Source organism: Pseudorca crassidens, chromosome 1 (assembly GCF_039906515.1).
Source record: "Pseudorca crassidens isolate mPseCra1 chromosome 1, mPseCra1.hap1, whole genome shotgun sequence".
Classification (NCBI taxonomy): domain Eukaryota; kingdom Metazoa; phylum Chordata; class Mammalia; order Artiodactyla; family Delphinidae; genus Pseudorca; species Pseudorca crassidens.
The window spans coordinates 41073753-41089491 of record NC_090296.1 but is presented as its reverse complement, the minus strand read 5'-3'; the positions used below and the strand labels follow the sequence as shown (position 1 = coordinate 41089491).

The window sequence follows — 15739 nt, the reverse complement described above, 5'->3', positions numbered from 1 at the left end:
TTATTGGGTTAAGCTATATGAGTACTTTAAATGTTTACTAAATTGTTTTTCATAAAGAAAGCAATTCCATTATTTGCTCTCCTATCGGCAGTGTATGAGAACATCTTTCTCCACACTCTCTTGTCATATTGGGCATCATTCTTTCATTTTATCCTTTATTTGGTAATTTGATGGAGGTTTGTTTCAATATTGTTTTGAATGGTCTGATTTTTTACCATATGAGTTCAAATTAGTCTTGGAATATTTTCTGGCTGTAATGTAAGCTGTGCCATGCTGATTCAGTCTCTTTCGGCCCCCACTTCCCCATATATCCATTCTCTGCCCCTGTTATTTCATATAGTCTCAAGACACACATACTGCTCTAGTGATATTGTTGTCTTCTTTATTGCCTTGCTTTTGTAGACTTTGTCTGCCCTCTGAGGTCTTGCACAAGTTGCACTGTTTCAGTTTTCCACCTTTCATTGATTTTTCCTCTCTTGATTTTTTATAGCCCTCTTCAATCTATACTATATCATTTGGTGCCAGGTCAAATTTAGTTCAGGTGTTGAATATCACTATTGCATCATACAGTGTGACTTCTTTAATCTGAATCCTTCTTTTCCTGATAATTTAGAATAATATCACACTTACTGTTTTGTGTAGAAATATCACTTTCGTTTTCATTTTGCATCCAGAAACTTTTAAACACCGTTTTGCCTCCAGTCACTTAAAAACCCCTAACATTTTCCTCATAGGACTTCTTGTTGAGATAGCTGGTCTCTTGGTGATTTTTTTTTTTTTAAATCTTAATTATGTCAGTGATTTGTACTGTAAGTTCTTCCTCAGCTTTAGATTTGAGAAACTTGGCATCTATCTCACACCAGTTTTTGGGGGAAAAGATTGGATATTAGAAGACTAGGTTGTGTATCATTTATGAACTTTATTTTCTCATTCTCATGATAAATAGAATTACCACTGAGTAATGTTTATTTCTCTCTAAATGCTATAATAAAAAATTTGTCTTTTTGAACCTATGGCATTTTGACCATATCTAAATTATTAGAATTTGTATAGAAATCTAGGACTTACTTATTAATATCAGACTTTTAAATTGAGCAACTGTGATTATATTGTCTAAAAATAGGATATTGATAGGCAGTGTGGTATGGTAGAGCCCACACTGGACAGGAATTAGGAGATAAGACTCTAACTATGTGACCTTAGGAGAAATTTATATTTTAGGGGTCTTAGTTTCTTTATCCATAAAATAAGGAAGTTAGGGGAAAAGAACACAGGCTTTAGAATCTGACACCCTTGGCTTTTAATCCTCAATCCGCCATTACCTACAGTGTGACCTTGCTAAGTCACATATCTAAGCCCCCGTTCCTCATTTGTAAAGTAGGGATGATAGTATTTATCTCATAAAACTATTGTGAATACTAAAGAAATAATGCATTAAATGCCTTTAGACCAGTGCCTGAGTAAATAATGTTAGCTATTATTATTGTATGATCTTTTATGTACCCACAAACTTGCAGACAATACTTTGGATTATATGACATCATAACTTTTTTTTTTTTGCTGTATGTGGGCCTCTCACTGTTGTGGCCTCTCCCGTTGCAGAGCTCAGGCTCCGGACGCGCAGGCTCAACGGCCATGGCTCATGGGCCTGGCTGCTCAGAGGCATGTGGGATCTTCCTGGACCGGGGCACGAACCCGTGTCCCCTGCATCGGCAGGCGGACTCTCAACCACTGCGCCACCAGGGGAGCCTGACATCATAACTTTTAACTTGGGCATCATTGTTGCTATTTAGGGAATGATTACTTTTAATGTGTTCATTCCCACATTAATGACTTAAGAGAGCCTGTCTTTTTTTTGAATATTATCTTCCTTGGAAAATATTCCAGCTCTTGGAATTATCCATTTTGTATCATCTTTCCTGGGTCGTGCTTTCCAATTTGTAATGTGAAAATGGAGTAATCAAAGTAATCTGCATTACTGTGTTATGGGATAACTAATATAATAGGTGTCCTTTTAAAATTCTTACAGTTTCCTTTATCTTCTTTTTTTTTTTAACCTAAAAATGTGACAGTAATACTGGACTTTTTGTATAATGTGACAGGAGAATATAGTACTTAGTAACTTATGAAGAAGACACTTTGAAACAGGGATGTCAAAATGCCACTCAGAATGTCCTGCTTAGGCAGGCCCCTTCTTAACCTGTGTAATACTCTGTATTCAGATTCATTGTTCAGAAATTGAATTACTGAGAGGTAGTACAAGATTTAGCTTGACAGTTTCAAGTTTATTTAGAAAGGCTCTGAAACATATGGAGGTTAAGGGTTAAAATAATGTTAATGGAGTTTTCCATATACCTCACTTTATTTCGTTTTTGATATGTATTATTTCAGCCAGGTAAATGAGCAAATCAGAATATCTAAAACCATTTTAATTTTTAAAATTTTTTTTAAAGACACATTTTTCATTTTCACCAAGAATTTTTATTATTTCAAAAAATTTTTATTTATTTTATTTTTGGCTGCGTTGGGTCTTCTTTGCTGCACACGGGCTTTCGCTAGTTGCGGCAAGTGGGGGCTACTCTTTGTTGAGGTGCATGGGCTTCTCATTGTGGAGGCTTTTCTTGTTGCGGAGCATGGGCTCTAGGCGGGTGGGCTTCATCTAGTTGTGGCGTGTGGGCTTAGTAGTTGTGGCTCGCAGGCTCTAGAGCATAGGTTCAGTAGTTGTGGTGCACGGGCTTAGTTGTTCTGTGGCATGTGGGATCTTCCCAGACCAGGGCTCGAGCCCGTGTCCCCTGCACTGGCAGGCAGATTCCTAACCACTGTGCCATCAGGGAAGTCCTGAAACCCATTTTAAAAAATTGTGGTAAAATATATATTACATAAACGTTACCATTTTAACTATTTTGAAGTATGTTCACAGTGTACATCCATCACCACCATCCATCTCCAGGATTTTTTTTATCTTCTCCAATTAAAACTCTGTACTCATTTAAATAGTAGTGCCTCATTCCCTGCCTCCCCACACCCTCTGGCAGTCATCATTCTGCTTTCTGTCTTTATGAATTCGACTACTCTAAGAACCTCATATAATTGGAATCATACAATATTTATCCTTTTGTGACTGGCTTATTTCATTCACTTAGCATAATGTCTCCAAGATTCATCCATGTTTTAGCATGTATCAGATTTCTTTCCTTTTTTGAGACTGAATAATAGTCCATTGTGTGAATACCCTATTCACTATCCATTGATGGACACAAGGTTACTTTTACCTTTTGGCTATTGTGAGTAATGCTGCTATGAGTAGGGGTGTACAAATATCTGTTCAAGTTCCTCCTTTCACTACTTTTGGGTATATAACCAGAAGTGGAGTTGTTGGCTTATATGGTAATTTTATATTTAATCTTTTAATCTTGTGAGGAATTGCTGTCTGTTTTCCATAGTAGCTGCACCATTTTACATTCCCATCAGCAATGGACATGAGTTCCAATTTCTCCACATCCTTGCCAACACTTGTTATTTTATGTGTTTTTTTGTTTTGGATAATAGCCATCCTAAATAGTTGTGGGTGTTAAGTGCTACAGTTGGGCCCTCTGTATTTGTGGGTTCCACATCCATGGCTTCAAGCAGCCATGAAATTCAGTCTGGGTTTGGTTGAATTCATGGATGCAGAACCCAGGCATGAGGAATCTGGGGATAGGGAGGTCTGACTGTGCTAGTATGCCATTTTCTATAAAGGACTTCTGCATACATGATTTTGGTATCCCTGGGGCAACGTGGAACCAGACCCCTCAGGGATACTGAGGGGCAATTTTATATCCTCATGGTTTTGATTTGCATTTCCCTAATGACTAGTGATGTTAAACATCTTTTTTGGTGCTTGTTGGCCATTTGTACATCTCTGGAGAAATGTCTGTTCAAGTCCTTTGCCCGAGTTTGCTGAAGGAGTTTTGAGGTCACAGTGTCAGAGAAGCTATTAATATGATGGTAAACTAGCTAGGATAATGCTACATGGTATTAAACTTGTTGAAGAGAAGAACCATGAGTCATATGCAAACATCCTCAGTGGTCGTTCCTCACCACCTCAGTTGCACTGTATCACTTTTAATTCATGGTTTTTACCTTTTTTTTTCTTTAAATAAAAGAGAACAAATGTTTTATGTATCCAACTTAGTAATTTAAGTAATGGAAACTAAGGGAGGTAACAAGAGGAATAAATTATAAACCAGAAACATTGGAATTAATAACTATAAGAACTAGTTTTTATTAAAAAGTTAGGACATAGAGAAGCTGGTGAGAACTATACCAAGAAAAATAACAGAATTAGAGTTAGAATCAGAAAACATGGACTATATAAAAAAATACGGATTTTTCAAAATTAGAATTATGTGCTCAGATTACAATAAATATATAAATCTCAGTGTAATGGTGCTATGTGGCTGAGTGGTATTTTATTTTGTATAATTTTCATCAAGTATGATCTTTTTATTTTATTTATCCAGTAGTTCTTTTCAGAAAAATACATGGATATTCCATTCAACTTAATTTTTAGCATAATATTCCTCATTTTGTGTGTGTGTGTGTAAGTAGACATCAGATACACATATTTGTTAAGTAAGTTTAATTCCATTGTAAAGACTTAAGAGAATAGATATTTATGTGGCAAAACTTTGCAGAGAATAATTTCATTAGTGTCCTTCCTTAACTAAAGCTTTCAACAAAACACAGGTTACCAAAACTGTCACAGTTGTATAATAAAAATAGAAAAATGTGAGAATAGACTATGCTTATATGTTTCCTGAATTCTACCATTGACATTTAACAGCTATACTCTTTAAGGCTACATTTTAATTTAATGATGGATTTAGGTTTCTTCCTTTAAATCATGTGTCACTGACTATGTGTTAATTATATAATACAGGTTTCAGTAATGTAATGAATAATGGGTAATATTTTTAATGTGAGGAATTTAGCTCATCTTTAAAATGACTGCAAATAAGTATTAATATGAAAATAATATTAAAAAGTATTATTTTCATTCATTTTTCTAACAGGGTCAACATATTACATTACCACCCATTCAGAAGCTTGAAGAAGCTCTATATGAATATCAACCACTGCAAATAGAGACTTGTGGGCCACAAGTTCCTGAGCTTGAAATGCTAGGAAGACTTGGGTAAGTGTTCAGAAGAACTTCTCATTGAGGAACTGATGTTTAGGACTTGGTTGTTGCCATTTTTAACTTATACTTTAGCATTCTTAGATTTTGAGTTTACAGAACTTTACTCTTTTGTAAGAAATGAATGGTGCTTAATACTAAGTTAATCTGTTATTTTTCCTATGGTCCTATTAGGTCTTTTGAGATTGAGACTGGATTGTATTAGTTCCCTTTTAAGGATGTCATTGGCAGCCAGCCATACTGAAGTAGCTGTTCATTTTCGGCTCACTGTGTATTTTTTTTAGAAATAGGGGCTTAATTTAGTCAGCAGTAAGCCAGTGAAAATAGAGTTGAACTCCTTGCCGTGAAAAAGAGTAGATTTACTCAATGTCTGTTCTGTATAGTGAAATTATATTTATGAGAAATGAGCTACAAAATATATTTTGTCAAAGGGTATGATGTAGAGCTGGCTCAGTGGCTCAAAACCTGTAATATATGCATCCATTTTGGAAATGAACTTGGGATTATGGCTTTTGTGAGTGATGGAGATGATCACATTCTGTCTTAGGGGAACAAATGGGTATTTGTGTACTTTTGGAAAGTATAGATATAAACTTTGTTGGATGGAGTAAATCATATCTTGATCTGGTGTCTCAATCTAAACTACTGAATGAAAACATAATCTAGAAACAGTTGTTTCTTAACAAAATAAAATAGCACAAAGAGTATAATGTGGATCAGGAAACTTACACAAGCCTATTAGATAGCCTCATCCACCAGAGGGCAGACAGCAGAAGCAAGAAGAACTACAATCCTGCAGCCTGTGGAACAAAAACCACATTCACAGAAAGATAGACAAGATGAAAAGACAGAGGGCTATGTACCAGATGAAGGAACAAGATAAAACACCAGAAAAACAACTAAATGAAGTGGAGATAGGCAACCTTCCAGAAAAAGAAGTCAGAATAATGATAGTGAAGATGATCAAGGACCTTGGAAAAAGAATGGAGGCAAAGATCGAGAAGATGCAAGAAATGTTTAACAAAGACCTAGAATAATTAAAGAACAAACAAACAGAGATGAACAATACAATAACTGAAATGAAAACTACACTAGAATGAATCAAAGCAGAATAACTGAGGCAGAAGAATGGATAAGTGACCTGGAAGACAGAATGGTGGAATTCACTGCTGTGGAACAGAATAAAGAAAAAAGAATGAAAAGAAATGAAGACAGCCTAAGAGACCTCTGGGACAACATTAAACGCACCAACATTCGCATTATAGGGGTCACAGAAGGAGATGAGAGAGAGAAAGGACCCGAGAAAATTTTTGAAGAGATTATAGTCGAAAACTTCCCTAACATGGGAAAGGAAATAGCCACCCAAGTCCAGGAAGTGCAGCGAGTCCCATACAGGATAAATCCAAGGAGAAACACGCCGAGACACATAGTAATCAAATTGGCAAAAATTAAAGACAAAGAAAAATTATTGAAAGCAGCAAGGGAAAAATGACAAATAACATACAAGGGAACTCCCATAAGGTTAACAGCTGATTTCTCAGCAGAAACTCCACAAGCCAGAAGGGAGTGGCATGATATACTTAAAGTGATGAAAGGGAAGAACCTACAACCAAGATTACTCAACCCGGCAAGGATCTCATTCAGATTCGATGGAGAAATCAAAAGCTTTACAGACAAGCAAAAGCTAAGAGAATTCAGCACCACCAAACCAACTCTACAACAAATTCTAAAGGAACTTCCCTAAGTGGAAAACACAAGAGAAAAAAAGGACCTACAAAAACAAACCCAAAACAATGAAGAAAATGGTCATAGGAGCATACATATCAATAATTACCTTAAACGTGAATGGATTAAATGCTCCAACCAAAAGACACAGGCTTGCTGAATGAATAGAAAAACAAGACCCATATATATATATGCTGTCTACAAGAGACCCACTTCAGACCTAGGGACACATACAGACTGAAAGTGAAAGGATGGAAAAAGATATTCCATGCAAATGGAAATCAAAAGAAAGCTGGAGTAGCAATACTCATATCAGATATAATAGACTTTAAAATAAAGAATGTTACAAAAGACAAGGAAGGACACTACATAATGATCAAGGGATCAATCCAAGAAGAAGATATAACAATTATAAATATATATGCACCCAACATAGGAGCACCTCAATACATGAGGCAACCGCTAACAGCTATAAAAGAGGAAATCGACAGTAACACAATAATAGTGAGAGACTTTAACACCTCACTTACACCAATGGACAGATCATCCAAAATAAAAATAAATAAGGAAACAGAAGCTTTAAATGACACAATAGACCATATAGATTTAATTGATATTTACCGAAAACCATCGAAAACCAGCAGATTACAGTTTCTTCTCAAATGCACACAGAACATTCTCCAGGAGAGATCACATCTTGGGTCACAAATCAAGCCTCAGTAAATTTGAGGAAATTGAAATCATATCAAGCATCTTTTCTGACCACAACGCTATGAGATTAGAAATGAATTAACAGGGAAAAAAATGTAAAAAACACAAACACATGGAGGCTGAACAATACATTACTAAATAACCAACTGATCACTGAAGAAATCAAAGAGGAATTCAAAAAATAACTAGAGACAAATGACAATAAAAACATGACGATCCAAAACCTATGGGATGCAGCAAAAGCAGTTCTAAGAGGGAAGCTTATAGCTATACAAGCCTACCTCAAGAAGCAAGAAAAATCTGAAACAATCTAACCTTACACCTAAAGGAACTAGAGAAAGAAGAACAACAAAACCCAAAGTTAGCAGAAGGAAAGAAATCATAAAGATCAGAGCAGAAGTAAATGAAATAGAAACAAACAATAGCAATGATCAATAAAACTAAAAGCTGGTTCTTTGAGAAGATAAACAAAATTGATAAACCATTAGCCAGACTCATCAAGGAAAAGAGGGAGAGGACTCAATTCAATAAAATTAGAAATGAAAAAGAAGTTACAACAGACACCGCAGAAATACAAAGCATCCTAAGAGACTACTGCAAGCAACTCTATGCCAACAAAATGGACAACCTGGAAGAAATGGACAAATTCTTAGAAAGGAATAACCTTCCAAGACTGAGCCAGGAAGAAATAGAAAATATGAACAGACCAATCACAAGTAATGAAATTGAAACTGATGAAAAATTTTCCAACAAACAAAAGTCCAGGACCAGATGGCTTCAAAGGTGAATTCTATCAAACATTTAGAGAAGAGCTAACACCTGTCCTCTCAAACTCTTCCAAAAATTGCAGAGGAAGGAATACTCCCAAAGTCATTCTATGAGGCCACCGTCACCGTGATACCAAAACCAGACAAAGATACTACAAAAAAAGAAAATTACAAACCAGTGTCACTTATGAATATAGATGCAACAATCCTCAACAAAATACTAGCAAACAGAATCCAACAACACATTAAAAGGATCATATACCATGATCAAGTGGGATTTATCCCAGGGATGCAAGGATTCTTCAATATACGCAAATCAATCAATGTGATACGCCATATTAACAAATTGAAGAATAAAAACCATATGATCATCTCAATAGATGCAGAAAAAGCTTTTGACAAAATTCAACACCGATTTATGATAAAAACTCTTCAGAAAGTGGGCATATAGGGAACCTACCTCAACATAATAAAGGCCATATACAACAAACATCATTCTCAATGGTGAAAAACTGAAAGCATTTCCTCTAAGATCAGGAACGAGACAAGGATGTCCACTCTCATCACTGTTATTCAACATAGTTTTGGAAGTCCTAGCCACAGCAATCAGAGAGGAAAAAGAAATTAAAGGAATACAAATTGGAAAAGAAGTAAAACTGTCACTGTTTGCAGATGACATGACACTATACATAGGGAATCCTAAAGATGCCACCAGAAAACTACTAGAGCTAATCAATGAATTTGGTAAAGTTGCAGGTACAAAATTAATGCACAGAAATCTCTTGCATTCCTCTACACTAATAATGAAAAATCTGAAAGAGAAATTAAGGAAACGCTCCCATTTACCATTGCAACAAAATAATAGAATACCTAGGAATAAACCTACCTAGGGAGACAAAAGACCTATATGCAGAAAACTATAAGACACTGCTGAAAGAAATTAAAGATGATACCAACAGATGGAGAGATATACCATGTTCTTGGATTGGAAGAATCAATATTGTGAAAATGACTATACTACCCAAAGCAATCTACAGGTTCAATGCAATCCCTATCAAATTACCCATGGCATTTTTTAATGGAACTAGAACAAAAAAATCTTAACATTCGTATGGAGACACAAAAGACCCCGAATAGCTAAAGTGGTCTTGAGGGAAAAAAATGGAGCTGGAGGAATCAGACTCCCTGACTTCAGACTATACTACAAAGCTACAGTAATCAAGACAGTATGGTACTGGCACAAAAACAGAAACATAGATCAATGGAACAAGTTAGAAAGCCCAGAGATCAACCCACGCCTCTATGATCAACTAATCTATGACAAAGGAGGCAAGGATATACAATGGAGAAAAGACAGTCTCTTCAGTAAGTGGTACTGGGAAAACTGGACAGCTCCATGTAAAAGAATGAAATTAGAACACTCCCTAACACCATACACAAAAGTAAACTCAAAATGGATTCGAGATCTAAATATATGGCCGGACACTAAAAAACTCTTAGAGGAAAACATAGGAAGAACACTCTTCGACATAAATCACAGCAAGATCTTTTTTGATCCATCTCCTAGAGTAATGGAAATAAAAACAAAAATAAACAAATTGGACCTAATGAAACTTCAAAGCTTTTGCACAGCAAAGGAAACCATAAACAAGACGAAAAGACAACCCTCAGAATGGGAGAAAATATTTGCAAATGAATCAACAGAGAAAGGATTAATCTCCAAAATATATAAACAGCTCATGTAGCTCAATATTAAAGAAAGAAACAATCTAATCCAAAAATGGGCAGAAGACCTAAATAGACATTTCTCCAAAGAAGACATACAGATGGCCAAGAAGCAAATGAATAGCTGTTCAACATCACTAATTGTTAGAGAAATGCAAATCAAAAGTACAATGAGGTATCAAACAACAAATGCTGGGGAGGGTGTGGAGAAAGGGAACCCTCTTGCACTGTTGGTGTGAATGTAAATTGTTCTCCACTATGGAGAACAGTATGGAGGTTCCTTAAAAAACTAAAAATAGAATTACCTTATGATCCAGCAATCCCACTACTGGGCATATATCCAGAGAAAACCATAATTCAAGAAGACATATGCACCCCAATATTCATTGCAGCACCGTTTACAATAGCTAGGTCATGGAGGCAACATCGACAGACGAATGGATAAAGAAGCTGTGGTACATATGTACTATGGAATATTACTCAGCCATAAAAGGACCGAAATTGAGTCATTTGTTGAGCTATTGATGGATCTAGAGACTGTCATACGGAGTGAAGTAAGTCAGAAAGAGAAAAACAAATATCGTATATTAACACATGTATGTGGAACCTAGAAAAATGGTACAGATGAACCGGTTTGCAGGACAGAAGTTGAGACACAGACGTAGAAAACATACGTATGCACAACAAGGGGGAAAGCCATGGTGGGGTGGGATGATGGTGTGCTGAATTGGGCGATTGGGATTGACGTGTATAAAATTGATGACTAAGAAGAACCTGCTGTATAAAAAAATAAATAAAATAAAATTTAAAAATTTTTTTAAAAAGACTAAAAAAAAATACAATGTGAAAAGAAAGTAATGGATACAGTGAAACCAAGTAATAAAAAAGTAATTTAAAAAAAGGCCCCAATAGCAAAAATAAGGTAGGTGAAACAGATAATAAACGCTACAGGCATCTTCAAAACCCAAACTGCAATCTTGAACATAAAGTGTAGTATTTTACATATGAATGTGGAGGCTCCAGGTTCAAAATACTGTGAAAATTAGAGATAATTCACTTATCTGCTCTTTGGTAGATCTTAAGATTTTCTGTAGTTTTGTATTCTCTTAAAAGTCCTGCAGCCTCCAAGCATGAAGCCGTGGGGAAGTGAAAAAAAACCTAAAACCCCTTTTGAGTTTTAGATAACAAATATATCAAATAATTGGCCTGGATGTTAAAATTGAAGCTTGAAAAGACAGACAATATTGGGTTTTATGTAAAAAGGTATAAGTGATATAGACATTGATTTCTTATTTCTTACTGGGTTAGCAGGGGCCAGAATTCTGTATCTTTCAAATAAATTTGTTACAATCTTTACTTTTAATATTAGTGAGGACAGAGTGTTGAAAGTACTCCTCTGTTACAGTTGGTTTTTCTAATAATTTTGTCATTAAAATTACATTTGAGGGCTTCCCTGGTGGCACAGTGGTTAAGAATCCACCTGCCAATGCAGGGGACACAGGTTCGAGCCCTGATCCGGGAAGATCCCATGGAGCAACTAAGTCTGTGCACCACAACTACTGAGTTTGTGCTCTAGAGCCTGCGAGCCACAACTACTGAAGCCCGTGCGCCCAGAGCCCATGCTGCTCCATAGCAAGAGAAGCCACCGCAGTGAAAGCCCGTGCACTGCAATGAAGAGTAGCCCCCACTTGCCACAACTAGAGAAAGCCCACTCACAGCAACGAAGACCCAACACAGCCAAAAATAAAGAAATAAAATAAATAAATTTGTTTAAAAAATTACATTTGAAAGGTTATGGAAATGGCCATGAATAATAAGAACACAAAAATAAACTGTACAACTGTTAGTACAAAGGATAGGAAGAGGGAAAAACTTGGCTGTTGTACTGTTCCTACACTATGCATGAAGAGGTATAATAGTATTTGGAGATATTTAGTATAAATCCTAGAGCAACAACTAAAAATGTAAAACAAAGAGGGACAGACAGTAAGCAAGTAACAGAGTAAATAATGAGATCCTTGAAAATACTCCATTAGTGAAAAGGAGGGCAGGAAAAGGGAGGCAAAAAATGAAGAAATGGTATAATTAGGAAAGAAATAGCATGGTGGTAGATTTAATGTTAACTATATCAGTAATTACATTGTTCTAAACAAGCACTATCCAATAAAGCTTTCTGAAATGGGAATTCTATGTCTGTGCTGTTCAGTATAGTAGCCACCAGTTGCATGCTTCTCCTGAGCATTTGAATATGCTTAGTGTAACTGAAGAATTGTATATTAAATTTTATTCAGTTTAATTTAAATAACCACATATGGTTAGTGGCTTCCATGTTTGACAGAACAGGTCTAAATACTCCAAATAATAGGCAGAAATTGCCAGATTGGATTAAAAAAGCAAGATTTTACTGTATATTTTCTATAATAACGTGACATTATATATGAAGATATAGTTTCTCTGAGCTTTAAAAGTTTCTCTGAAATCTTGGGACTATAATTTGTTTTTATTTTGTAAATAACTCAGCCAGTATCTCTTCACAGATTTCTTCTGCCCCATTTTCTCTATGTTTTCATTCTGAGACTCTGATTTCACATAGGTAAGACCTTCTGATGTTGTTTTACAGTTCTTTGATGCTCTATTTTGTGTTTTTCAATCTTGAGTTTTGTGTTTCATAAGTTTGGATAATTCTTCTTGTCCTTTCCTTACAGTTCACTTATTCTTCTTCTATGTCCCTTTTGCTGATAAGCTCATCAAAGGAACTCTTTCTGATATTGCAGTTGTCATTTCTAGCATTTCCATTTCACTCCTTTTTGTAATTTCCATCTTTTTGTTGAAATTCCCTGTCAATTTTCACATACTATCCACTTTTTCCACTAGATCCTTCAGCTTAGTAATCATGTTATTTTCAGGTACCTCTTTGATTGTTCTAACATCTCTGGGTCTGATTCTATTGACTATTTTATACCTTAATAGTAGATTTGTTTTTCCTGCTTTCTGTGTTTATTGTAATTTTCTTTGAATATTGTACAACAGAACAGTAGAGACTGAGATAAATAATATTTATGGCCAGCAATATTTATGTCCCTTTTTCTGTTAGGCCATTAGTGTAAGGAGTTGAGTATCAAGTCTGTAGTTTGATCTCAGTTTGGTTGTTGTTGCTCTATCACAGGCTTCAGATTCTTCCAGCCAGGACCTGTTGCCACTTTGTACCTAGCATGAGGCCTGGAGTGCTGGAGGGTTTTTCTTAGTCTTCTTGCTCCACCATCAGCTTTCAGCAGACTCTGCAAGCTTGAGCCAGAAAGTGTTTCTCTCTCTCAGTGTCCCTCCTCAGCGATAGGCTCCTCTTCCTTTTTACTTGGAATGAGTCTTGTGGTAGGAGCAAGGGGGTTTCTTAGTTGTCCTGTTCTGATTTTTGTTTCAGGAGGTCTGTGTGCCAGAGCCTCAGAATGGTGCTCTCTCAGTATACCTTTCTCTTCCCCAGAGGCAAACAACTTCTGTCTCCTATTTCAGGATGCAGTTGAGTTTGCTGTCCTCTCCCAACCCCACAGGTGAGCTCTGCCTTGTGATGGTGGGGATGGGAAGTCTTGGGTATAAGACAGTTTCCTGCCCTTCTTTCAACCTCTGCTTCGCATCATTATGTTAGTTTAGGTAAGAGTGGGTTTCCTGCCTTTCCTCAGTGATTGAAGGCTTTATTCTGTGTCAGTACAGGGTTGGGGAGGGTGGCGCAGTAGGTTTTTTACTCCTCCTCTAGTGGCACCCAACCTTTGCCCTACCCCAGCAGCTGAGTCTTGGCTGTTTTTTTAATAGTTCATTTCCTCGTGCATGTTCAATTTTTGCTGATTTTTACTTGGTCTACTCAATGGAATATCCTCCTGATCTTCCTCTTTTAATCTGCTGTGGTTGTGCTGCTGTGTATTTGTATGTTAATATTTAGCTAACCCTGTTAGAAGTCTCTGTAAAATAGAGTAGCTTGATTGCTTGTTTTCTTTTTTTCTTGTTTTGAGTAAAATTTTAAAATTGAATAAGCTTTGGCAACACTTTTGATTGTTTGGAGCCCTTTTTGTTTTACTTCTGTCTTTACTATTGTGGTTTGAATTTTAAAATGTAGGGTAGGGCTTCCCTGGTGGCACAGTGGTTAAGAATCCACCTGCCAGTGCAGGAGACACGGGTTTGAGCCCTGGTCCGGAAGATCCCACATGCTGCGGAATAACTAAGTCCGTGTGCCACAGCTACTGAGCCTGTGCTCTAGAGCCCACGAGCCACAACTACTGAAGCCCATGCACCTAGAGCCCGTGCTCCGCAACGAGAAGCCACTGCAATGAGAAGCCCGTGCACTGCAACGAAGAGTAGCCCCCGCTTGCCGCAACTAGAGAAGGCCCACACACAGCAATGAAGGCCCAATGCAGCCAAAAATAAATAAATAAGTAAATAAGTAAGTAAGTAAATTTATCAAAAAAAAATGTAGGGTAAGCACAATTTACATAAGGTATAACTATAGTGTTTGTACTTTTCCCAAGTTTTTCATATCTAAAATCTTATTTGATCCTAAATAAAGGATGCTGGATCATGGTTTTATTTTGTTTAGTTTTAGTGGTTGGGGGGCTTTCATTAATTATTGACTATTTAAAATATAGTTAGTTCCAGAATTCTAGAAGTATACTTTTGTCTCTCTCAACAAAGACTGTACAATATATTCTGTATCCACAGCATTTAAGAAGACAAATTGTTCTGATTATGAGTTTGTATGTATTTCAAGCAATGGACCTTGATTATAAGTTTCTTTTAGCTTCTGTGGCTAAGTAGGGGAAGAATTTCTAGGCCATCCATAGTGATGTCAGAATTGCTAAAGAAACATTGACTTCTTCTTGATGTAGAAGTATCTACCAAAATAGAATGTGTCTCACACCTTCCTTCTCATCAGCCTTGTATCTTAAGAAAGGGATTGAATTCTTTTTTTCAAATAATATTTTATTTATTTGTTTATTTTGTTGCCTGGGTCTTAGTTGCGTTAGGTGGGCTCCCCAGCTGTGGCATGTGAACTCCTAGTTGTGGCATGCATGTGGGATCCAGTTCCCTGACCAGGGATTGCACCTGGGCCCCCTGCATTGGGAGTGCAGAGTCTTAACCACTGTGCCATAAGGGAAGTTCTGTAAGGGATTGAATTCTACACAGACAGTTTCTTTTTGGGAGCCAGGATGAATTAGCTCAGGTGGCCTCTTTGGTGACATGTTATGACTTCATACTTAAACATTTGCCAAAATAAATGCTAAATAGATTTCTTACTTTACTAGTTCATTTTCTTTTCTGGAATTATTATTTGAAGCTATATTGCTTTCTTCCTTTTTAGAAATTATTTTAGATTTAAAAATGTATTTTTACATAATCTAATTTTCAGAAACATTTAGAAAGAAACTGAAGAAGTTACTCTGTGAAGTGACTTTTCAAAGAATAATTTGGTATCTACAAAGGTGCTACTCTTAAGGTACAGGAATATAAACTTTAGTTGACTTAAGGTATAGTAGTTACACATCTGTTCTAAGGGTTGTCCATATTTTTGTTAGAAGATTACATGTAATAAGCCCCAGTTAATCTTTTTACAACGGGCTCTTCCCCCTTCCCATAAAACTCTAGCTTC

The 15739-nt window shown here is 36.4% G+C and overlaps 1 protein-coding gene across 7 annotated transcripts in view; it reads left to right on the top strand.

Moving 5' to 3' along the window:
• MNAT1 (MNAT1 component of CDK activating kinase) overlaps positions 1 to 15739 on the top strand; it is a 218515-nt gene that overhangs the window by 116221 nt on the left and 86555 nt on the right. For 4 of the 7 annotated variants that reach the window (XR_010942536.1, XM_067734249.1, XM_067734206.1 and 1 more), the window contains one exon: positions 5055 to 5176. Coding sequence is in view for 6 of the 7 variants with exons in the window: in XM_067734249.1 (XP_067590350.1) it covers positions 5055 to 5176 (122 nt within the window). In the remaining variant the exon portion in view is untranslated. Of the gene's footprint in view, positions 1 to 5054; positions 5177 to 12644; positions 12706 to 13525; positions 13653 to 15739 lie in introns of those variants that run through there. The other 3 variants (XM_067734217.1, XM_067734233.1, XM_067734244.1) reach the window with 2 other exon arrangements.